This window comes from Salvia splendens, chromosome 10 (genome assembly GCF_004379255.2).
Source record: "Salvia splendens isolate huo1 chromosome 10, SspV2, whole genome shotgun sequence".
Taxonomy (NCBI): domain Eukaryota; kingdom Viridiplantae; phylum Streptophyta; class Magnoliopsida; order Lamiales; family Lamiaceae; genus Salvia; species Salvia splendens.
The window spans coordinates 10,912,199-10,937,526 of NC_056041.1; the positions used below are offsets into that span (position 1 = coordinate 10,912,199).

General features: G+C 35.4%; 3 protein-coding genes across 6 annotated transcripts; 2 read left to right on the plus strand and 1 right to left on the minus strand.

Annotated features, from left to right (window-relative positions):
- The first annotated feature begins 8,672 nt into the window (after window positions 1–8,672).
- LOC121752434 (probable ADP-ribosylation factor GTPase-activating protein AGD14) lies at window positions 8,673–13,581 on the plus strand. Of its 4 annotated transcripts, none has more exons than XM_042147504.1 (14): window positions 8,674–8,869; window positions 8,994–9,121; window positions 9,706–9,767; window positions 10,292–10,379; window positions 10,454–10,515; window positions 10,594–10,690; window positions 10,799–11,233; window positions 11,379–12,041; window positions 12,129–12,254; window positions 12,325–12,435; window positions 12,542–12,628; window positions 12,706–12,853; window positions 12,932–12,980; window positions 13,237–13,581. In XM_042147504.1, exons 2-14 carry the CDS (start codon window positions 9,026–9,028, stop codon window positions 13,289–13,291), a joined length of 2,079 nt encoding a protein of 692 aa, XP_042003438.1. In that variant the 5' UTR covers window positions 8,674–8,869; window positions 8,994–9,025; the 3' UTR covers window positions 13,292–13,581. The 4 variants fall into 4 exon arrangements, with proteins under 4 accessions (XP_042003440.1, XP_042003438.1, XP_042003439.1 ...); XM_042147505.1 differs by having other exon boundaries at window positions 9,015–9,121; XM_042147506.1 differs by having other exon boundaries at window positions 8,673–9,121; window positions 12,935–12,980.
- A 2,838-nt stretch (window positions 13,582–16,419) lies between these two features.
- Window positions 16,420–18,530, minus strand: LOC121753340 (leucine-rich repeat protein 1-like). The gene is made up of 6 exons (XM_042148603.1): window positions 18,182–18,530; window positions 17,519–17,590; window positions 17,208–17,351; window positions 16,960–17,031; window positions 16,795–16,866; window positions 16,420–16,707 (listed from the first exon to the last, which is right to left on the minus strand). Exons 1-6 carry the CDS (start codon window positions 18,391–18,393, stop codon window positions 16,635–16,637), a joined length of 645 nt encoding a protein of 214 aa, XP_042004537.1. The 5' UTR covers window positions 18,394–18,530; the 3' UTR covers window positions 16,420–16,634.
- Window positions 18,531–23,253: 4,723 nt separating this feature from the next.
- On the plus strand, window positions 23,254–25,289 carry LOC121750161 (calmodulin-7). Its single transcript, XM_042144642.1, has 2 exons — window positions 23,254–23,471; window positions 24,696–25,289. Exons 1-2 carry the CDS (start codon window positions 23,396–23,398, stop codon window positions 25,067–25,069), a joined length of 450 nt encoding a protein of 149 aa, XP_042000576.1. The 5' UTR covers window positions 23,254–23,395; the 3' UTR covers window positions 25,070–25,289.
- Window positions 25,290–25,328: the final 39 nt, after the last annotated feature.

A 25,328-nucleotide genomic window follows, 5' to 3' on the forward strand; every position in this document is an offset into this window, starting at 1 on the left:
TAAAAATTACATAATTAAAATCCTAGTAATTAAAAATTACATAATGAAGCACCTAAAAATAAAAATTACATAATTAAACTCCTAAAAAATAAAAATTACATAATTAAAGGCAAAAAATACCTCCGTGGAAGACTATTCATCCGTCTCTACCCCTAATGTTCTTTGAAGACCCCGTATCATTGCCACATGTGATCGAAGTTGCTCGGAAGTCATAGTTGACCTATCGGCCAAATTGAGTTGGGTCAAAACCCCCCACAACGAGTTAGTGGGTGGTTGAGGTGGCTCAAAAGGAGGCGGATGGAGTCGCGGTGCGACGGAGGTTAGCCGTCGACGATAGACGCGCCACAAAAAATGGTTCCCAGATTAGTTCGTGCCAATCACCGGATCTTCGGAGATAGACAAAAACGCTTTGAATAATTAATCCATCTCCCCCGGAGTGTACGGGGTGCGGACACCATGAGTATGAAGATGAGGAGTTTGAGAGTCGCCGCTCCCTCCCGCTCTAGGTACGAGTGATTTGGGTGCCCACCCGTATTGCCCATCGGGGGCATCTTGGTCGTCCATCGGGTAAGACCGACAGCCACCCGGAGCTTGCGAACTTTGGGTTTGAGGAGGGGCTGAAAATTTTGTTTCCGGACTAGGAAATGGTTGTGAGCCGAACCATTCATGGTTCCAACCGCGGGAGTCGGAGGGATGATCGCCTGTGCCGGACATTTTTTGTTGTAAGAGTAAAAGAAAGATTGAGAATTGTAAGAATGAAAATGAGAGAATTTAGATGAGAATTGTGTAGTGTGGTGTGAAATTTTTTGTGTGGAAGTGGGGGTATTTATAGATGAAAATGTATATTTTTAGGGGAAAAAATTAAAAAAATAAATTAAAAGTGAAGAGAAAACGTATATAATTTTTTGGAAACTGGGAAAATATTTTTTTATTTTTAATCGAATTTTTTAATTAAAATCCATTTTTTTATTAAAAAAAAAAGAAAATTGCCAACGGCATTGCCGTTGGCCAATCAGGTGTTGACACGTAGGCTGCTCGCTGGCACGGACATGCTCGATGCATCAAGCAGCGCCGCGCCAGCGGCGAGCAAGCGGTGTCGCACCGCTGGCACGGACGGACGGACGCCACTTTACCGCTGCGGATGCTCTAAATAACCATTCATCTTCAGAAGGTAGTTCTCTTTTTTTTCTCTCTGTATGTAATCGCGGTTGCTCGTAGAAGTTCTTCTACACCGTTATCGTGCAAACATACCTGTCATCATCTCATGCTCAAACATGATTATATTGCATGCAATTCTTAAGCCTCTTTTGAAGCATTCACTACAAAGTACCTGATTCGGTTGTTCTCTCCAAATCTTCCTTGGGCGCCCACGCTGCCGTTTTGTGTTTGGGGGGTCCATCTCGAAGCCAACTTTTGAAGTTTTAGGCCAACATTCCATCCCGTTGATAGGATACAAGACATGCTCGTATAAGGCTGGCATGCGGATCCTAGAGTAATATTCTGATACATAATCAGTAATAGATTGCCGATTCTTCGTAATAGTGGTTGTCGCATGCACGCAAGGGATACCACTTAGCTGCCAACATCTATACCTGCATGTCCTCACCCGCAAATTGACCACAAATTGACCTCTTGGACCTGACACTTGGAACTCGTTATCACCATTCCACAACGATCTCCAAGAGGTAGAATCAGAAGCTGCCTTCTCGATGATTTCCTTTATCGCAGGAGGTACTGGAAAGTCGTACTTCTTCACCCATTGCCCTCTAATCTGTATGCGCTCCATTTGTTGTGTTTGGATTTCCTCCAGCATTGTTATTATGCCCTTTTCACGAGCAAGTACGATCTTGGAGTTAAATGTCTCAGACGTGTTGTTTAGCTGCACAATTTTGCACACATTCTCATCAATCACCTCCATCCATATATATAACTGGCTGCTACTTATTAGCCTCCAAATTTTCATAGATAAGTGAGAATAACTATAAATTTTCTTTTAGAGGAAATAGAGAAAGAGTAATATAGAATTGAGAGGTTGAGAAATCTAAATTTACAAAATAATAATTAAAATAATTGTAGAAACACGAAGAACATTATTGGCGTGGTCAGATATGAAGAATAGGCGGGCTGGCGCCAGGCGGGAATGAAAAAAAGAAACAGAAATCCTATAAAAATCAGCATAAGAGCAGTAGATGTGAGCTTAATAGGAAATTTAGTTTAAAAAAGAACTACATCAATGATCATGTATGAGAGAGAAACTAAATTCAAACTGATAAGATGAATGAGACGTGCAGCAGGTGGGTGAAGAGGACAAGTGGGAAACTTAAAAATTTCCTCAGTAAATAAACATCAACACACAAGAAAGAGAAGAAAAAAGGAAAAAATAACGAAGGAAAGAAATGAAATGACGCGGCCTAGATAAAAAAAGAAAAGAAAGGAATAGATTGGTGATGTGGCAGTGTCGCTCATCTATCGCTCATTTAAGGAGCGCAGCATATCTTTTCTCATATATAACAATAGTTTAAGATTACTAGTACTTCACCTGTGTGTCGCATTTTGTGTGCTCGGAGAAGAAGGCTTTAACCCATTTTTCCTTCGGGGCCACACCGAGCAGATGATTGTGTGTAGCTGGGTTGAACACTCGCAACGCATCCACATTCTGCTCATACTCCTCGACTTTTGTGCTGGATGAAATCCCCCACATCCTTTTTCTTCAATATGTCTCCGGAAAATCTCTTTTTGAAATTATTATACATATGCTGCACACAAAATCGCTTTGGGGATATTTCTGACCAATGATCATCCCCAAACCCTATAAACAAAGTATTGTTAATTTTTGAAGAAATATAAACATTGTATTAAAGTATGTGCAGGCCATGTAAATTTTGTACCTTTTGCTGATCTGACTGACATAAATACATATCGAGGAGGGTTTGCTGATATATCCAAGTCGTCGTCAAGGAATTCCAGAAACAATTTCCACCGTTCGTAGCCTTCCGATTCAGCAACTGCCCAAGCAATGGGCCACCATCCATTGTTCGGATCGATGCCGATGGCCTACTTGTGGTGGGGCTCTTTCCAAGTCGGCTTCAACATATACTGAAGCTTCAGAAACAGAGTGTGTTTGTGCCAACACATCATGCTGGCCTACTTCTCACGTTCTTTAACCAAACTATCTTCAAGTTATAGTTCAAACTCAATGTCCCGTTCATACCATCCAAGCAAAGGTATGTCTCCATTCACCTTCGTCTTCTTTCCCGGCTTTTGTTTCGGTATAACCATTGGAGGCTCGTCAATTACTTCAATCACAACCTTGGACTTAGGATTGATATAATCCTTCAAATATTCCATTTGGTCCCTCTCATGCCGTGCTTTTGCTTCTGCCACCGTGGTCTCAATAACATACACATGTATCAGCTTCTCAAGCTTGGTAGCCAAATGCAAAAATCGTGTTAAGTGTTCCTCGTCGAGGAAAGGCGAAAGTGGATGACCAACTTCCTTGCCATGGCATGCATGATTGTGGGCCGGATGACAGTAATAGAATTCACAAATCATCTCTCTACGATACCCTAATCTCACCATTACCGATGCCAATTCCATCTGATCGAACTGCAAGATACTACATTCATCCACATAGTTCAATCGCCCCTCAACATACTCATCCTTCGCAAAAAGACCACCATGGTGAATGGCCAAACTAAACCTATCTGGCCTATTAGCTGTATGAAATTCAAATTAACATTATCGTTAAAAATCATCCAACACAAAAACATCAACAATGTCTAGACCCTATATTTTACCAAAATCCTCCATATTCAACCCTAACTAGAGAGTAAACCCTAAAAATCAAGTTTTTGGCCTATATAGTACGAAATCGGACAATGCAAGGAAACAAAATTACCGTATTCATGCTTCGGGTGGAAGTTGTTTCTGCCTGGAGGAGGGATTTTTCTTTTTTTGTTCTAGAACACAATTGTCATTCCTCTAGTGGCAAAACACCCGACCGGGTGATTTGCACAAAGACGCATAATCGTCATGTGTTATATTAAAAGGTGACGCATAAGGGTCATGCGTCTCTCCCAAAGCCGGAACAAAAAAAAAGTCCAGTACACTCGAGGAATGACAATCGTGGTCTAGAACAAAAAAAGAAAAAACCCGCCTGGAGGACGTAGGTTCCATGTCTCCGGTGGTATGTCGACGAGTCGTACCGAGTGCCGGAGCCGGATGCGGACCCTCTCCCTCCCGAAGACGAGCCGGATTTTCGGCCTCTTTTTTTTGGAGGCATTCCGTTGATGATGATTTAAAACCGCAAAAACAACCAAATTTCGTTGCTTGCTGCCGTTTGACGGCGAATAGTGAGACGAGAGATAGACCACGTGTGAGAGGAGAGAGAGAGATAACGGCGAGGCGGACGTGCGAAGTGAGAGTGATGAGAGAGGCGAAGCGACGAATGGAGGATATGATGGAGTGAGGGAGGCGAAGCGTCGGAATGGAGGGAAATTTGGAGTGAGAACAGTTGAATACTTCTATATTAGTTGAATATACTTCTATATTTTGTCTCAAAATAAGGAACAAGTACAAAAAATAAAATAATACTCCACAAAAACAAAATAAATCTACTCACTCCCATCACATCGCCTCCACTGCACAACCTCCAAAATTGAAAAGTCACTCTTTTGAAAGCCCTGTCACAATCGTTTTTTTATATATCTTACATCTTTCAAATTTTAATTAACACTTATTACTACAATATACTCCCTTCGTCCCGCACTACTTGCACTTATTTCCTTTCTAGGCGTCCCAAGTTATTTGCACTCTTTCCATTTTTAGTAACAATTTATACCTACAGCCGTAATTGTTGACTTTATCTATCACTCATTCCTTAATCTCCGTGCCCAAAAGGAAATGTGCGAGTAGTGCGGGACGGAGGAAGTACTACTTCCTGTCCCTGAAAATTTACCTCAGTTTTCCATTTTCGTTCATCCCCTAAAATTTATCTCATTTCATTTTTTATAGTGGACCTCATATTTCACTAACTCATTCATACTCACATTTTATTATAAAAATAATATATAAAAATAGGTCTCACAATCCACTAACTTTTTCAACTCACTTTCAATTACATTTCTTAAAACTCGTGCCGGATCAAAGTGGGATAATTTTTTGGGGACGGAGGTAGTACTACTCAATCCGTTCCTTAAATATTGTCACATATTGACTGGACACAAGTTTTAAGAAATATAATGAAAAGCGAGTTGAAAAAATTAGTAGGAGGTGTGTCCTACTTTTAAACTAGTACTCCCTCTGTTTCTTCACAGTTGAATCATTTTTTCATTTTAGGAAGTTCCCTCATAGTTGAGTCATGTCTCTATATAGTAACTTTTTTCTCTTTCTTGCTTTACCCTCTCTTATTTTATTCTCTCTGTTTTATTCACTTTCTACTTTATTCTCTCTACTTTTTTCTCTCTCTTACTTTTTTTATCTATTTATTTAACACATTCAATATCCCTTTCTTAAACTTCGTGCCGAAAAGTTTTGCCTCAACTATGAAGAAACGGATGGAGTATTAGTTTTATAATAAAATGTGAGTGAAAATAAGTTAGTGGAACATGAGGCTATTACCAAAAATGGTAAAAGTGGAATTTGACAAATTTTGTGTTACGAATGAAAATGGAAAAAATGTGACAAAATTTCAAGAACGGAGGGAGTAATAATTTGTTGTCAAAATTCACTAGTTTGCCTTTTTAAAGTTTTAAATAGTTTACTTTAATTTCATGATATGGAGTAGAATATAATCTCAATAGATATTATGCTACTACAAAAAGAAGTCTATGCATTCAATCAATATCAATTAGGTAACCTTATAGAAATTCGTTAGAGAGAGAAAGGGATTAGTTTATTTATAGACTCATGGTCAATCACCATTCATAGTTTATGAGACTCGGTACTCACATGGCCTCTATTATTACCATTAATTTCTTTTAGTATTATAGGATAGTAATTTAGAGACATAATGTCTTCATGCCATACCCACCCCTTATGTTTTGTTTTCATAAATATATTTTATATTGTGACTAATTTACCCTAATGTCATATTAAACGGATAAATATCTACTTAAGGAAAGCTAAATCAAATTAAATATCATTATACAAATGATTCATTAATTAGAGATAAACTAAAATCATGCATATATCAAAGTAGAAGTAATAAACGCATTTAAAAAAATCATAGGTTATATACCATTTGTGTCATGTTAATTTAATACTAATATTAATTAGAAAAAATCATTAATATTAAAATTACGAAAAATTTAAAATCAAAATTGCATAATCAATTATTATTAAAATCAACACTGCATCTCAATTAATTTTAAAATCAAAACTGCATACTCCAAATTTGTTACTAGTACATGATATAGTAAAATTTTAATGTTTAATAAAAAAGGAAAATATTAATAGTGGTCAATATTAGCATTAACAATAAATAATTAAAATAAAAATAATGAAAAATTAAAATCTTAAACCCAATTGTTATGATATAGTATCAATTTAATTTTTCTTGATACAGTGAATCTAGTTAAGAACTCCAATATTTTACAAATCAAAAGAGAAACTATTAAATATATACTTGTAGAATAATAATAGATAAGTTAGGAACATATAATTTTTTTATCTAGGTTAGACAAGAACGTTCCAAAATGAAGACTTTAAAGAATTAAAAATTTGAAAGTAAAGAATCAAAATAAAAATGTAAAATTCTTAAATCAAAATCGTAAACTTAATTAGTATCAGTAATCAAATTTTAATTTGTTTTGTGATAAGGTGAATTGAGTTAAATCAAAATCGTAAACTCAATTATAATCTGTATATCATATATCATGTTTAACTTGTTTCATGGTACAGTGCATAAAGCTAAGGGTTCTAATATTTTACAAAGCAAATATAAAATATACAGCTTTAAAATATTAAATAGATAAGTTAGAAACATGTTTTTTTTGTTTTTTTTTTAATTCTTGGTTTGACTGTAATTATCCAAAAATTAAGAATTGAATGAATTAAATTTTCTAAATAATTTTTAAAAACATTTCTTTAAATTAAAATCATACTCAATTACTATTAGTATAGCATATATCAATTTAATTTGTTGCATGCCATAGTAAAGTGAGCTAAGAACTCCAAGATTTTAGAAAGAAAAAGAAAAAAAATATCAACTTTATAGCCTTATAATATTAAACAAACAAGTTAAACATGTGTGATTATTTTTCAAGTAGACGAACCAAAATAAATGTTACAAAAATGGAAGTATTAAATTTTATATTTTTATAAAATTATTAAAGCATTGGAATTTTTAATATTTTAAAATTGATTATTTTACTATTATATTTTTCATTTTTAACACAAAAATGGTATAATTTCAGCAAATTATAAAAAAAAGGGAATATGCGGAAAAAAATTTAGAACTTAAACGTATGGTCAATGCCAAAAGTTGTGGATCCCAATTACTTCCATAATCAAATTAACCTTATCAAGATCTTAATGAATACTATTTCATATATAAATACAAGGGCAACAAAGTACATAAAAAAAATATAAGTTCAATTAAAAATAAAATGTAAAATAAAATTACCATTTAACCCTCATTATGGCATTGCCATTATGTCTCTAAATCATTTTCATATTCTCTAATACAAACATGATGCACGCAGAATCATATCGTAGGAGTATAATTTAGCGGGTGCTATCATTAATTATTCTTGTGAAAAAGCTAAATCTATAATGCATGTTTGTTTTTTTTAATGGAGAGAGAAAAATATGCTAACATCATTAAATATGTTTCACAAATATATTCTCAATCATAAAAGGTTTAGATATAATTATAATTTGGAATTGGATTTAATGCATTTAATTCGCATAACAATTCATTACATTGTTGTGATTGCAAAGTTAAAGGGCCTCCATAATAATAGTGCCCTCAAAACCCGCCTCCAAAGTCCGCCATAATCCATTTTTCATTTGTCACGTAAGCATTTTAAATTATAGTACCAAAGTCCGCCACACTTTATTTAGAAAACAAATAACATCAATTTAAATACCAATAAGATATGAGAATAATGAAAGTGTTTAAAGATAGAATAATGCATTAAAATTGAAAAGGAAAAAATTATACTAGTAGATTAATTGTGACAAGTTTAAATCAAGTTCATAAGGAAGACCAACCAGGGTTAAGTTCCCAAACATCCTACAAAAGAGTTAGGGATATGTCACTTTTAACCAACAACCAAATAAGCAAAGAAATTATATAGGCGTTTAACAAAAGTAGATAGATTTGCACACAAATATGACACCCTACAAAATGTGCACAAATTGCTGCATAACTCATTACTCATACATGTGTTAGAGTTTGGCAAATATGAGTTCATCCAGCTAGATTTTTGGGTGGGCTAGGCCATATTTTTATACTCACAAAATGTCAGCTCACACCCAACATATTTCTTTGGCGAAATTATAATTATACTCTTCAAAAATAGTCGCACTACCAAAATAAGGAGATAATCGAATAGTTGCTTTTTGTCTTGAAATATGCTGACAATAATAAGTGTTAGTACTATTTATTGTATTTCCATGTTGTGAAATAAAGTAGCCACCCAAACATTCCAAACACTGTAGTGAATCAACAATCCACACTTTATTTTATATAGCCAGGGCGATTCTCCTTTTTCCAAACTGAACCACGGCTACATTAAACGCTGCACCCCTGGAAAGATTCTGGCGTTAGTGTTTCCTAACGGCAATAAGCCAATAATTATACATCAATCATAACTGAAGCCTCTCTCAAAACAGAGACTCAGAGAGGGAGCTGATTCGATTCGAAGTAACGCTCTCTCAATTTTGAAGATAGGAAGAAGAAAACAAATCCAAAAACCCTAAATTTTTCCTTTAAAAATTTCAATCAACCATATTCATCTCAATATTTTCATTGATTACTTGATTTATAGTTTACGCGTTGCGATTTGAAGATTATCGCGAAATGGGAAGCAAAAGGGAGGAGGTGAGAAACGAGAAAATTATCAGGGGTTTGATGAAGCTCCCTCCCAATCGCCGATGCATCAACTGCAACAGCTTGGTACTCTAATCTTCTTTCGCATCACTGATTTTTTTTCGATAGAAATGCGTGCCTTAATGCAGTATTTGGTGAATTTATAGCACCACTTGTTTCTTATAATTAGAGCTCGCTTATTAGTTTAAGCTGTGTGGTGAATTGGCTGTGAAAGGTTTTCAGTGATTACCAGCTTTCAATTGAATGTGATGGGGGCATTGGAATCTTCAAAGATTTCATTTTTTATTTTCTTCTTTTCCAACAATTTTCAGTTAGTGAGAAGTTGGGACTATTGTGCTTACATGAAGCTAGTTTCTTTTAAGGATAAATCTTATTCTAGTTATGATTTTATTCACTTGCGATTTATTCGTTTTCCTTTTTTAAATTGGTGAGTGCAGATGTTATCTTGGTTTAGTTGATTTCCAGCTTTTCATTCGATTGTACTTTTAATTGGAGTCTTTAGATTATCAAGTTTTTTTAATCAAGAATTTTATCTGTGAGAAGCTGGTAATCTTGAGCTTCCATGAAGCTAAACATTCTGGTTTGGTTTTTCATATCCTGGTTTGAAATTCAATCTCTTGAGAGATTTTTTTCAATTTTTGTGGCTGCAGGCTCCCCAATATGTGTGCACGAACTTTTGGACATTTATATGTATGCCATGCAGTGGAGTGCAGTGAGTATTTGTCTTTTCAGCCAAGTTTTCTTTATGTTCCTATAAACTATAGATGGTAACGATGCTTAATAGTTCAAGGTGCAGCTTTTGATTTAAATGCAGGTTTAAAAGAGTTCGAACCTTTTAACTAATGTTGTGGTGCTTCTAAAATATAGTTATTTTTCTCTTGGACTTCAAGAAATTGAGATTTTGGGGAGATACCTTTTGTAAAATTTGATGTATAGATTGGAAAATAAATTCAAGCTACTTTACTTGTGGATCCATTACTCTCTAGTCTGCAGCATGAACTAGTATACTGTGATCAGAAACAGATTGTACTTTGAGACAACAAAACAAGATAGTTGATAATTGATATTAGGCCTGCGCGTTTTGGGTTTTTTGTTGACTGCGTTTCAAAGCAAGCATGTACCATGCTTGTCAATTTCTTATGTAATATTGAAACTCTTATTTCTCCTGTATCTTTGATGGTGCATGCTCTTTCGGTTCTAGATTCATATTGACAAATCAGTATGTTTGAGTTGCAGCCGTGAGTTCACTCATCGTGTTAAGTCTGTTTCCATGGCTAAGTTTACTTCTCAAGAAGTGGATGAACTTCAGAAAGGTGGAAATCAGGTAAATGTGCCTTTAGATCTTTTACCCTGTTCTAATGTTACCCTGGATTTTAGTCATGCTAATTGTTATTCCAGCGTGCGCGGGAGATATTTTTGAAGGCCTGGGACCCACAAAGCCAGAGGCTTCCAGATAATAGGTTCGAGTTCTAATACTTTATTTTTCATGTCTTTTACAGGAAAGAAAATATTCTTACATGTACATTTTGTTCTTGCAGCAATCCTGATAGAGTTCGTGAGTTTATAAAGCATGTTTATGTGGACAAGAGATATGCTATTGAAAAGATGCCTGATAAGCCTCCGAGAGAACCACAGGTTGGACCTTTCGATGAGAATGATACCAAAAACACTCAATATTATATTTAGAGTATCATCTATAAGTATGTGACATCAAAGTTGAATAATGATTAATTGATTTGTCAGACCATAAGAAGCCATGAAGATGAGACGAGGCGAGCAAGCTCTTATCATTCTTTCTCTCAAAGTCCACCTTATGATTTTCAATATGAAGAAAGGCGTTATGGGAAGCCCATACCTTCACTTGGCAGAAAGCCCGGTTCAGACCGCGGTCTTTACGATGGGAAGTTGTCTAGTTTCTCGAGTCCTGGTCAATCTAGTGATCAAGCATATGATGAGAGGTTTGCAAATGAGGGATCATGGCCTAGAGTTTCAGATTATTCTGTCTCTAGTGGAGGCGATCCATTCAGATCTGATGTGCTCTCACCTCAGAGAGAAACCTGGAGCCCCTTCAGTGAAAGCGAGACTTTAAGTAATTTCACAAATGAGGTGCACGGGAATCACACGTTTTTACATAGTTCAAAAGCACATGGTGGAAGTAGGAGAGTCGGGCATCCACAGGTAAGAAATGCATCAGACGGAATTATGACATTCTAGTAGGAGAGTCTCCCTTCACTTTAGTGTGTCCCTGTCACTGATATCTTATGTAAATTGACAGCGCAGTTTTAGTTAACTCAGTCCTTGATTCCAGTATTCTTATGTGCAGAGAACTTCATCTTTGGGAAGTATCGGATCATTTGATTCCATGTCCTTCAAATCTGTAAACTCAGTGGCTGCTGCTGACGCCCAACAGTCTGTTGGGACATCCCAAGAAAAATCTTCACCACTTCCCTCTCTTCCTCAATCTTCAGCATCCAGTAGCTTCAATGGTTTGGACCTCTTCAATGAACTATTATCTCCACAAAACACCACTTCTTCTAAAACTGTTTGCAATTCGCAGTCACCAGAGACATTTTTGCCCCAACCCCTTGATTTGTTTCAGCAATCTCCTATATCTTCAGCTCCAACTCTCACAGAGCAGCAACCATCAGAAACTCTACAACCTCCACCATTAGAATTCACTGGGCTGCCTCAGCAACAACCAATTGCTGGCTTCGGTGGCATGACTTCTGACATGGTGATGGCACAGAAAGGAGCATGGGCAACTTTTGATGTATCTCAGAACTCATTGATTATGGGCAGTGCAAATTCTATCCCTGCTGCTGTGCCATCTTCTGATGGAAATAATCTGCTAGTTTTTAACCCTTTCTCACTTGATCATTGTGCATCTAATCAAAAGGATCCACCAAGTCTTGAACATAGTGCGGTGACGCATGCACTCTGGCAGGACAACCTGCAAAATGCCGAAACCACCACAAATAACACTCAGGTTAGCATTATTCGTACAAGGTGATAAAGGATGTGAAGTTGTAAAATTCAAGTTTATCGAGTTTTTACTACTTTTTATATGCTGCAGGAATGGAATGCATTCGATGATTCTACTGGAAAACGACCAGTTGAATACAAACTAGACGATATAGGTCAAGCTCCAGCTCTATATGTTTCAAATGATAATAGATCTCTTGGCAGTGGTGTGTATGAGGTTGGTGTCCCTTGCACTTTTGATGTAACTGATTCTCTTCTTGGGCTTATTTGCAAAATATATCCTGCAGGTTCTGCCAAACGATGGAAATTTTAGAACTTCATATGGGATCCAACCTCCTTCAACTAGTGTATCTCTGCATTCGAGTATGGCATTGCAGAGTTTCTCCTTTGTTCCCGAGGTTGATTTAATTCTCTCTCTTTCTTATGTCTGATAGTCTCAATGGACATTCGTTTTTATCTGAACTCATTTTGTTTCTTGCTGCTCTTTTGCAACCGATATTTTAGGATGGAGCACATCCAGTTGCAACTGCCCATAAGCCTGGAAATCCATTTGATTTTCCCTGTGATGCAGACTTGGCACCAACTAATATGGTATGTTCTATTTCTTGTTTTCTTTTCTAGTGGTTCTGCATGCTCTCAAGGATTCTGACTGTATGACGTGTATTTAGACTCAATTCTGGGACATGAGCTCGTTGGAAGCAGCTCTCCCGAGTAATCAGGGACTGGCTACTTATGTTAATGATGTGAATGAATCCTGGTTTCCCCAAAATACAGTTCCATATACCCCTGGTGCCGTTGCATTTGACCCTCCAAATGGTATTCTCATTTCTTTTGCATTGTTATTTTAAAACTTCCTTTCTGACTGTACATCACACCAAACCTCTGCTTTTTCAGCAGGCTCTTTGGGGTATATAGTCGGGCAAGTGCCAACCACCCACATACCGTAAGTTCTTTAATGTCATATTAGGCTTTTGCTCAATCAATCTATTTGTGTCTCCTTCTTACCACATGGATAAAATTGTGAGAGAATTAAAAGGAGCAAGGTTTTGATGAAGTAATTATGGAGTAATTTTTTTGTGAATCATGTCTTAATCTAGTAGTAGTCCATGAAACAACTCATTGCTACACCAGCTCTAGTAGATGGGCCTCTTTTTTTTCTTCATTTTCTCCAACCGTAATTAGTTGGCGTGTTCCTGCAGGAGCAGCCCTGCTCAAGGCCCTGTTTCATCCACCGGGGGCAATCCTTTTGCATAGCATTCTACTTTTCCGATATTGTTAGTATCATCATATCAAGATCTTTTTGGCCAATGTATTTAGTCTAGTTTCTTCGTTTTCATAGATAGACCCCAGTTTTTCATGTTTCCAGTTTTTTCATGATTGTATTCTTTGATGAATAAGATGAGAGAGTGTTTCGTTGGTTGTGATATATATGAAGCAAGTGCCTCGTCTTGGTACTTCTATGTTTGTAACTTTGTAAGTATCGTTGAAGTTGTTTTTGTATGGAGATTTTAACCTTCATTGATGTCTTTATGTGGTATTAATAAGAAGTAAACCAGCATAGTCATTCATAGACATAACTGTCTACGTTACAATATTCACATATCCAAACTTCACCACCTTTCTTCCTAACATAAAGACAAAACCATGTTCGTGCGTCCTGCAATGAAGTAGGATGAGTTATTTGATATAAGGCTCAAGGGTCAATACATACAAAAAGAATTGCAGTATGCAATTGTTGTATCTATACACCACGCTCAGACTGGTGCTGAAATATCAGACTTGAGATATGCTCAATTTGAGTTATCCTTGCTAGCTTTAGCCTTTTCAATGGATTCCACCCGTCTCTTCAAAAGATTTCTGCAATTCTAGAATCTTCAGTTGATTAAAACGTAGAGATATATCTTACATTGATGATGTTTTTTAACGTTGAGCGAGAGATGGAAAGAGAAGCACGGAAGCAAATGATAAAAGTAGAGAGTTTACCCCTGTATTCTGCATCTTCCATAGTGCCTTGCCGGCCCGCTAGCATCAATTATATACATCCTACCTAACAAGATACTGGTGCAGGTGAGTAGAGAAAGCCAAATAAATGATCACATACATAAATGCATGCTGAGATATGAGTTTATCCAAGAAATTCGATTTGATCAGAAATTTATAGTGTAAAACTTACTGCATATAACAATCTTTGATACATTTGAACAAGAAGCACAAGATAGGGCATGGCACAAAAGTAACATATACTATACTAAATTCTCTACATATATCGTATGTAGGAGAGAAAATTAGGAATGACTCTAGAAACACCACTGAAATGAGACTCAACGAACACAGTACCTAAGGAAAATAGTGTGGTTTATTTAAGCTTAAAGCAGAAATTGCTTTGACAGAGCACGGACCTAGCATCTCGCCTAAGGGCTTCATTGTCATCATCATCATCGTTGCTACAATATCAACATTCACTACAACATTATTTGCTTCATTATTTAAGCGAACTTGGTTTTAGTTTGGGGACAGAACATTAGCCCCATGATCTATTAGATGTTGAAAAGTCCTCAGAAAGTTATTTACAATATCTAAGAGTTCATTCACAATGTAGTTTTGCTAAGCTGCCGTGGCGCCAAGACAACCATGAAGCATAGTTTCCGCTTTTAATGTGTTTTTCATTTTTTCTTCTTCTAATTGAGATAATTTGATCTCTTAATAAGGTCGGATAAATTAATTTAATTAAATGATTAAGAACTAAAACATACCTGAAAATGATATAATTGGTCCTTCCATTACATACGTGTATATTTCCTTTGTCCTAAAATAATACTCCCTTCATCCCGAAAGTAAAAGAGAGATAGAGAGAAAAAGTAAATAAAGTATTGTTAGAGCATCTGCAACGGCGGCCGTCTCGGAGGACGTCCGACATTGCGGTGCCACGACGGACGTCCCGAATTTTAATTTTTTCTTAAAAAAAACTCTATATATACGACTCGTCGAACTTCATTTCATTCGCACCACTTGTTTTAACGAGTTTCTCTCTCTTTACTTTAATTTCTTTTGAAGATAAATGGAGCACCACAATAGTGATTCCCCCGCCACGAGCGAGTCACAAACGCCGACGTTCCGTCAGAGTTGGTGGAAATGCCGACAGAAGTACACTAATGTGCGGGATGATGCCCGGAATGGCGCCGATGATGCCCCAACCCCAAATGACGGGGATGATGTCCGGGTACTACAATATGTACCCCATTGGTGTGGGATGATGCCCCAAATGCCGGGGATGAGTGCCGCGATGCCGGGGATGATGCCCTAAATCCCGGGATGATGATGCCCGGGATGATGCAGGGCATGCTTGCCGCTGCGGGGGGAGCAGACAGGGGGTCCCCCAATCACCTGGGGACAATGTCTATTGCCCCTACATGGATTTATTGTTTAATTCGGTAAATTGTTTAGTTTGGTGAATTTGTGAATTTTTATTATTGTGGATTTCCGTCGGGATGTCCTTGGGGATGTACGCCATTGTGCAGTGGGATGTCCTTATAACGTAGCAGAAGGTGTTTTTGGAAAGTCCGTCGACATGTCCGCTGGGACATCCGTCCCACTGTGGATGCTCTTAGTGGAGAATGGATCTCACTTATTAGAGAGAAAAGACTTTTCAAAATTAGAAAGTGCATATTCTTATGGGATGGAGTGCATATTCTTGAGGGACAGATGAAGTACTTTTATTTATTTATTTTGATCTGTTTCACAAAATTAATTCACTTTTATTTTTTTTTCTCTCCTAAAAGTGAGTTACATTCTCTATTAATAATATTCAATCATCTTTTCTTTTTATCTTTTAGCTAATTTTATCAATTTTGTACTCCCTCCACTCCATTAGTGAGACATTTATTTTGATACAAGTTCTTAGGAGTGAAAAAAAGTATAGAGAAAAAGTAATAGAGATGATAAAGTATAGAGAGATAAAGTGTTGTTTTTACCACAAAAGAAAATATTATACTTTTAATGAGATGGCTTAAAAAAAATGTGTCTCATTTATAATGGAACAAATAGAATATTAAAGTTTATACGATCCCCAAATTCCAGACTCTCTATTTCTAGAAGATAGAGGGAATATATGAAAACTAGTTTTAATTCTTCAATAAAGTTGTAGTGTACCACAGTCCACAGTCATGACTTTCTAAAATTTCACAACATATTTACGGAGAATTTTGTTTAACATAGCTCAAATGTCGTTTAACTCGTCTTAACTAATGATAAAATTATCCTATTATTATCCTTCAACTATTTTCGCATTTCATGAAGTTTTTTTTGCTTGTACCAAAATGATCTCATTTTATAGTAGTGAGACATTTTTAGTTTCTGTCCCATCAGTAAAATGCAACATAACATAGCTCAACATTGAAATTTTACATTGATGTCCCATTGCTGCTATTGGGTTAAAATTTTCATCCACACTTGAAAACTGTAGTTACTTTATATATAACACAGCATCTTATGCCACATTTTGCCACACACCAAACACACATAATTTTAAGAGAAAACATAATCAAGACTAGAGATAGCTGTGTTTTGTGAAGCTTTCCATAAACTACCACCCATTTCTTCATGAGCAGTTTGTATCATAAGTAGCAAGCCCCTGCAGCTCTGGCCCTTCCAGGCGAGGGTTGTTCTCAAAGCTGCATAATTCAAATCACGCGTCCCTTAGAGAGAGCAAGAGAAAAGAGAGATCTGAATTGAAGCGGAAACTCAATCAATAATCTTACTTGTTTGAGGGGATGTGTTCAAATGAACCACTGGTAGGTATAGTGCCACACAAATTGTTATTTGAAACATCCCTGAACCAGATGCAGATAAATATTTATCAACTAACCGTTTGTCATCATCTAAAATTCTAGGAGGTAAGGTGGTGATCAAACTCAGGTACTTACACAACTTTCAATGAAGGAATACCGGTAAGAACCCTTGGGATCGGCCCATTTAGTCGATTATCATTGAGACGCCTGCAATAAACCAAAGGCTTACTCCATTTGCAGTTCCTCGAACCATTTGCACATTTAGGTTTAAAAAAGAGGGGTAGGCACTAGTCAGCTAGTGCCAAAGATGGAAACACAAAAACAACATACAGACAAACCAATTCACACGAAGAGACAATCAAGATCAAGTAATAAAAAATTACAAAAAAACGAGTGACTTCAAGTTTCCGAGTGATGGAGGTATTTTTCCAGATATGTTGTTGTTGTATAGATCCAAGCTAATTAGGCTCTTCAAGTTACCAAGCTCAGTCGGGATTGTCCCTTGAATGTTATTTTTGTAAAGCTCCCTGCACAATGAAGTGTCCATTTAGAGATACACTAATGATGTGTGGTGGGGGGAAACACAAGATTTCAACAATGAGTCAAGTCACAAACAAACTTTTTTTCAGAGACAAAACTAGTTGTCAATCAATGCTCGTGTGATCAAAATCAGACATTTACATAATATACTCACAGATACTGAAGATGTTCAAGTTTCCCAAGCTCAGGCACTAGATGACCAGACAAATTCGAGTTACCAAGGTCCCTATCAAAAAAATGAAGACATGTTAATAAGTTTGAGAAACACGAGCATCACAATTGTGAAAGATCAATCAGAAGGAAAGTTATTCTACATTGTGAAACATCTAATCGCCTACAAATCAACAATGCACCACAAAAGCATCTTCAAGAATAGTATTGTTTCCGCCACATAAATCTGTCAATCTATGTAGATAACAATACCATTTCGAAATCAGAATGAATATACCTAATCTCATTCAAAACTACAATTTGGAGATCATATCAATAGAGCATTACTAGCCCTACCATTTTTTTTGCTAAAATCAAAACAGAATTTGGTGTTCCAAATGCCTTGAAGGAACAAACAAACCTTCAAAGAGGGAACTTAATGAAAAAATGATAATTAGCACAGTTTGATTCAGGCATCAAAAGCTCAAAACTAACAATTCAAAATTTTCAATTACAACTGCAGCAATTAACTGAAATCACTGCAGCTGATAGATTAACGCTACATAGGCACTTAATCAAAAAAAACATATGAAAACTGTATACGAGCAAATCTACAGAGAATTGCGAAATTCATTAGCATCAGAGATCGACAGATACAGATACGTACACGCGGGTGACGCGGTCATCTTCATTGCAGGTGACGTGGAACCAGGTGCAAGGGCTCACGAGGTTCGGATCCCAGTTTTCAAGCACCTTATCCGGGTCAGTCAAGCTATGGCGAAAAGCGTTGAGCGCGTCGACCTCGGAATTCCCACGCGCCGCCGGCACTGATGAAACGATGGATAGGCATATGATTAGCAGCAATTCAATGGTAGCCATGACTCTTGGCTTAGTGATTACACTGTGCTTGTTAGCGGAATTGAATGATGAAATGTTTCAGAAGAAGAAGAAGAATTGGATTCTCGAACGCAAACAATCAGTAAAAATCGATTCTATATGAGTTGTTTTTTATAATAAAATATTAGTTAGTCCTTTTTTCTATACTTCATTTAATTATATTCTTATACTCTCTCTTTTTTGGTTGCTATTTATTGCATGAGAGTTCGTTTCATATAATTAAACTACTACACAAGTCAAACTTTTTTTTTCGGCGAAGTGTAGTAAATTACACTCCTAACTACTTTGTATTCAATTTTAAAGAATATGAGTAGAAAAAATTGGTGAAGTGTGGTTCAATTATTATATAATTAATAAAATATAAAATTAAAGATTTAGTAAAGTATTTTCTCCGTTTTACAAGAATATGCACTTTTTAATTTTAAAAAATCTTTTCTTTCTAATAAAATCGGACTCATTCTTTATTAATAATATTTTATTTATTTTTTTCTTTACCAATTGGAAACGGAGGAAATATAAGACAAACTTAGTAAAACAAAAACAAAATAAATGAATTTATGTTATGAACATCTTCAATGAAAAAATGAATCATTATTTGGTAAAACCGAGAGAGAGTGTAATAAATCATTTTAATTTGTGTTACATTTTTCATTTGACTTTAAATAATAGGATGTCATGATATCATCATTTGACCGACAGTCATAAATGGTGGCTGCAACTGTTCATTGAGTGGAACTTCAACTAATAGTAGTTGACTCGATTTGTTTGATTCGGAGAATGAACCACATTAGTTATTAGGCAATTCACGAGGTTGTTATTGAATTCGTTTACACTTTACTGTATTCATGATTCGTAATAATATTACCACATTTTTATTTAAAAAAATAAAACTTACAATCAATGGTTCAATTCATAAAATATATTCCTTCGTCTCAATCAAACATAAGTTAAACATTTCATTTTTCACTTATGTTTGAGAAATTGATATAATAAGTAAAGTAAGAAAGTGAATAATGTAGATGAAATTCTCCTCTACATTATTCTCTCTTTTACTTTTCTTTATTATCATTTTTCCAAGATAGATGCAAAAACGAAATGTCTAGCCTAATGTCTCGCTTAGGCTAGGACTAAGGTAGTAATTTTTTTATTAATTCACGAATTTGACTTTAAGTATGACTCATTATGTAGTTATAGTAATTGTTTGGAGTATTTTAAAAAGTAGATTGTTATTGAATTCGTTTACACTTTACTGTATTCATGATTCGTAATAATATTACCACATTTTTATTTAAAAAAATAAAACTTACAATCAATGGTTCAATTCATAAAATATATTCCTTCGTCTCAATCAAACATAAGTTAAACATTTCATTTTTCACTTATGTTTGAGAAATTGATATAATAAGTAAAGTAAGAAAGTGAATAATGTAGATGAAATTCTCCTCTACATTATTCTCTCTTTTACTTTTCTTTATTATCATTTTTCCAAAATAGATGCAAAAACGAAATGTCTAGCCTAATGTCTTGCTTAGGCTAGGACTAAGGTAGTAATTTTTTTATTAATTCACGAATTTGACTTTAAGTATGACTCATTATGTAGTTATAGTAATTGTTTGGAGTATTTTAAAAAGTAGATTTTTATAAATAAAAACCAATTTTTTCATATAATTTAAAATATATTTATATAATTAAAATTTATTTTTTTAAATCATGTTAAATAATGTTTACTCGCACACCAGAGAGTGACCATCACATTGCACCCATTGGCTGAGAGAAAAGGGTGCATGGCGTAACAGTCTGCCCCTCATCTTGTCAGCAAGCGGCGTTTGTCCCGCTAAAGGGACCTTAACACGTTCTGCTAAAAGTACGTCCCCTCGGAATGTAACCATTTCGTATGTCCTTTCTCTCCGTTCATGATATGATTTTTTATTTAAAATTGATGTAATTTTAGAAAAGTTATTTGACTTTGAAAGTAGCATATAAGATTCGCGTTTGATTAAAGTTTTACTATAATTGTTACTCCACTTCATTTGATAGAAAATGTGCTTTTATGAGACTCACTACAATGAACACTTTAGAAGGTGTTTGGGCATTTCATCAATGGCCTATTTAAATGTTGATGATTATTGATCTAAATTTGATTGCCCAACACCAACGATGTTATTATAATTGCACTCATGACCTACATTAATACAGTTTGTGCAAATGTTTCATTAAATACGTAAAACTTGAGCATATATAAAAAGGTCCATGACCATAATAAGATGTGTTTGACCTTAATTTATAAATAGTACAGTCAATTTTTTTAGGTTCGGTTCAATAGGATAGATGGATCCAGAATCGAAAAGTTATCTAGGCTCAACAACCATTTGGTAATATAGTTACGAACTAACGCTGACATACTGGTCCAACAATTATTCATTATATCAAAAAACTAAATCAAGAAAAAAATATATATATCAAATTTAGCACATCCTATTATCAAGCCAGGCCTAAATAGAAAATCTACCACAAGAGTATTCACAGTAATGGAACAGCCACGCTTTAGCCACAAAAAAACTTATCCTCCTAGTCATCACAACCATGCCTTAACCACATAAAACTTGTCACAGCTACGCCTTACATTTTTTTTAATTCTTGATATATTTTAATTGGACTATATCAAAAATAATTGGAAAAGAATAATTAGAGTGGAATGGAACGAAAAAAAATTGAATTGGGAATATATATTTATGGATAAAAATTAAAAAAATAAAGAAAATACCGCCGTTGCACTGCCGTCTTGCCCGGTGGCGGATCCAGACCCCGAAAATGGCGCGACAGGGGAATTTAATATTTAAATATTAAATATTTAATACAATATTATTTTTAATAATAAAATAAATAATATTATATTAATATTTAAGTAGCACTAGCTTCGTTAATAAAATATGAACATTCATTAGCTAGAAAATATGTATTATTCATGTAAAAATATAAAATTATTATAAATATTATATACGTTCAAAATCATACTAATAAATACTATATAGTACAAAACTTTTACTAAGTAGAGCACTAAATATTTAGATTAAAAAAATATTTCATTTTGTTACATAGAGAATAATTAAGATGCATGGATCACAAATTATAAGTAATTTAGAAAAAAACATTAACACAGATTAAAAATAATTTTAACTAAAGAACAAATATACAACATGATATATGCAAATTAACAAAAGTTTAAATTTCATAAAGTATTTAAAGGTATTATTTTGAGAATAAGAAGAAATATGAATTGATAAAATAAAAAAAGTGAAAAATGGAAGAGACACTTTCTCCGTCCCAACTTAATTGTCCCTCTTGGAGTGGGCAATGAGATAGTGGAATGTGAGTATGTTTTTGTTGAGGATTGAACCCTAGACCTCTTGGTTAAAAACTCAACAACCAAATCATTAGACTACCACATTTTATATGACATTTATTGAAAATAATTATATTTCTACACTCCACGGAGGGGACGAATATGCTATTTTCGGTTCGATTCAAGAGAAAGTCTAGGTTCTCCTAACGGCCGGGAGGGGGCGACCGCCCCCTCCTGCCCCTGGATCCGCCAGTGGTCTCGCCCGCCGCTCGCCACAAGGCTCCAACGGGTACTCGGCTGTCCTCCATGCGCCGCAGCTCCCCTCCAGCTTGCAATAGACCAACCGCGCAACACAGCGGCTGCCACTTCTGGTCTATTGTGGTCACGCTAACACTACTTATTTACAAATTCCTACTTTTGAAATATCCAAATAATGAACTTTTTTGAAAGACCTCCGAGTACTTGTCACGGTAAGTCTGGAGTCAATTGAAATGATTCAATCCCCCGAATAATTAGATGTAGAAAAAATATTTTATAAATTAACATACACTTCATTGTCATTAAAAGCTAGTTTAGAGCTTAAAACTCCACCAAGATTTTTATTTTTGTAGTATAAACATTACTATTTTACTTCAAATAATGCTGATCGGTCATGTTATCATTACTCATAAAATATTTTTCCCAAATTTAAATTAGTTTATTACTCCATATTACTTTTAAAGGTCAAATATATCCGCCTATAACTAATATGAACGCATAGTTTTTTACTCTTCTTTTTTCAAAATGACCCAAAGTCCAGTATGGATGAATTGGGCTGTCAAAATCAAAGGCCCATAACCATAAATTCCGTGACACACCGCGTAGGAATCGCGTTTTCTAATCTGATTAAAGTCAATAATTGGACAGCGACACAAAATATATTTAATCATCTTAGTATTCCACATAATTTGAATTTCTTTTGAGTTATGGCAATTGAAATACCATTATACCCCTTCAGATCTTCTATGCAATTGAAAGATCACATAACTTAGCTCAATTGTAAAATATTGTTCATGATACATACTTATAATTTGCAGAAAACTTTACTGTGATAATAACTGATAAATGATAATGGTTTCATATGAAACAAGTCAAAAATTAATAATAATCCTATATGCATTGAAATTAAACATTTACTATTAACCATGAAATTGAAAAAGAAGCAATTATATTTCAAAAATTAAATTAAATAATTAAATTAAATCAAATCAACACTCCGCACTACAATAAGTCAATAACTCATTTATTGCATTAAAATCTATGTGATTTATAGTTATAAATCATAAGTATTATTCTTGCAATAAGAGGTGAAACAGTAAGGTAGGAAGAAATTTCGACGAGAAAATAGAAAGAGAAATGAAATTAGAAAAGTCGAAGGGCAAAGCGGGAAAGGCGGGATGAAATGCAAAAAGGATTAATACGCCATTGAATTCCAAGTCTTTTTCATTTCTTTATTTCATTTGCTGATATATATAACGCTGACTTAGTCGCAGCCCCAAAATAACTAAACGGAGTGCTTATCCCCAATCACCTTCTCTCAAGAATCCGAACCCAGAATTTGTTGTTCCAGAATAAGGTAAGGGAATAACTAGTTGAGAAGAAATGGCGGATCAATTGACGGACGATCAGATCTCTGAGTTCAAGGAGGCCTTCAGCCTTTTCGATAAGGATGGCGATGGTTCTCTCTCTCCTTCTCTCTCTTATTATTCGTTTGTGCATAGATATGGATCTATTTTTCATGTAGTATGTGTTACTTTTGTTTGTATATTTGTTTACATGTTTGAATTTCGGTTGCTCTGTTTCTGTGCTGGATCTGATCTTTTTGTTTTATTGCGGTTAAAATGATCGATATATCTGAGACTTTGGATTTTGGGGTCAGCAATATATCTTTGTTAAATGCAAAAAAATTCGTTTCTTGATACATTTTTTTTGGCTATCGATTTTTATTTGTTGTTTAGAAAAAGAGGATAAAATCGTTTCTTGATACTCATGTATAGATGGGATTAGGTTTTTATTGCTCGAATCTTCGCGCCATGGAGGTTCTTTTTGGGGCTTTTTCTTTGATAGAAAGGTAGGTTTCCATTGGTAGGCTTTGGTATCATACTCTGATAAAAAAGCTAAACATGAGAAGAAATTATTCTAATACGGAGTATATGAGCTATTGCTGGGGCTTTGATGAATGATCTTAAGCAGCTGTGGCTGCAGTGTTCATAGCTATGATGGTGTATGTGTCGGGTTAGTAGTTTGTTTTGAACTATTTCCTCGTTAGGAAGATGGGCGATGCGTAGTTTAGCTGTTTCAGTCTGATGGTTCATGTGTTACTTCTGCTCGCTGTAGTATGGTTGCTCTCGTGCTTCTTTCATGGTGGATGGTTCCTTTTTTCGACAGTTATCATTAGAAGAATGAGATTGGTTGTTTCTGGTTCGATTGAATGTGATTAGTTAGTCGTAGGGAGATAGAGTATGAACATATTTACTATGATTATGCTTCTGGACTCTAATACAATTGCAAGTGATTATGCTTCTTAACTTAACGCATTGGCTATAAAATTAAGCCATATATGCTTGAATACTATCGGAGTTACAATTGAGTGTAAAGGTCAGAAGGATTTTGATATCTGCACCTCTTAGGTCCTGTGAAAGATGCTTGGATGCCGCTGTTGTTGTGTAATATATTAGCTAACACATTTTGAGTATGCTTCACAACAAAGATGTAGTTAATTGCTTCTAATGATCATTCTTTGTGACAATTCTTTAATATTATTTCTTGATTGTGTTCTTTGTGATGATTATTCTTTTTGGGAAGATCCATTGGCTGAAATAATCCGTTAAAATATGCTTGATAAACTCTAGACACATCCAACATGAGCAAACCTCCCTTTAACAACTTGTCTCATCTCCAGGTTGCATCACGACGAAGGAGCTGGGTACTGTGATGAGATCCCTTGGTCAGAACCCGACCGAGGCTGAGCTCCAAGACATGATCAATGAGGTCGATGCTGATGGGAATGGAACCATTGACTTCCCAGAGTTCTTGAACCTCATGGCTAGGAAGATGAAGGACACCGACTCTGAGGAGGAGCTCAAAGAGGCGTTCCGTGTCTTCGACAAGGACCAGAACGGTTTCATCTCTGCTGCTGAGCTGCGCCATGTGATGACAAACCTGGGCGAGAAGCTGACCGACGAGGAGGTAGATGAGATGATCAGGGAGGCCGACGTCGATGGGGATGGCCAAATCAACTACGAAGAGTTTGTCAAGGTTATGATGGCCAAGTAATCCTCCCTGTCTGCAATAAAATCTAGAAATATATAAAATTGTCAGTAGTATATTTTATGAAGAAGATGAACTTGGTTGGTTGTTGGATAGTGTAATGCGATTAGTTGGTTTAGCATTACTGCATTTGTGGTTTAGACTGATTTTGAATGGTGTTGTAATGGTTGTGGATTCTTCACTATTCCTTTTCTTGTGAGATTTGTTGGCTCTTATTTTGCATTAATCTTTACTATTTATGTCAAATATTGAATCATTGTGACAG

Excerpts from the sequence above, each read along its gene's own strand:
- LOC121752434 (XM_042147504.1), top strand. The coding sequence starts at position 9,026 with ATGGGAAGCAAAAGGGAGGAGGTGAGAAACGAGAAAATTATCAGGGGT. Across the intron at positions 12,042-12,128 it reads CCACCACAAATAACACTCAG|GAATGGAATGCATTCGATGA; the intron begins GTTAGCATTATT and ends TATATGCTGCAG. Across the intron at positions 12,255-12,324 it reads TTGGCAGTGGTGTGTATGAG|GTTCTGCCAAACGATGGAAA; the intron begins GTTGGTGTCCCT and ends TATATCCTGCAG.
- LOC121753340 (XM_042148603.1), bottom strand. The coding sequence starts at position 18,393 with ATGGCTACCATTGAATTGCTGCTAATCATATGCCTATCCATCGTTTCA. Across the intron at positions 16,867-16,959 it reads ATTCCTTCATTGAAAGTTGT|GGATGTTTCAAATAACAATT; the intron begins GTAAGTACCTGA and ends CATCTGGTTCAG. Across the intron at positions 16,708-16,794 it reads GAACACATCCCCTCAAACAA|CTTTGAGAACAACCCTCGCC; the intron begins GTAAGATTATTG and ends TGAATTATGCAG.
- LOC121750161 (XM_042144642.1), top strand. The coding sequence starts at position 23,396 with ATGGCGGATCAATTGACGGACGATCAGATCTCTGAGTTCAAGGAGGCC. Across the intron at positions 23,472-24,695 it reads TTTCGATAAGGATGGCGATG|GTTGCATCACGACGAAGGAG; the intron begins GTTCTCTCTCTC and ends TCTCATCTCCAG.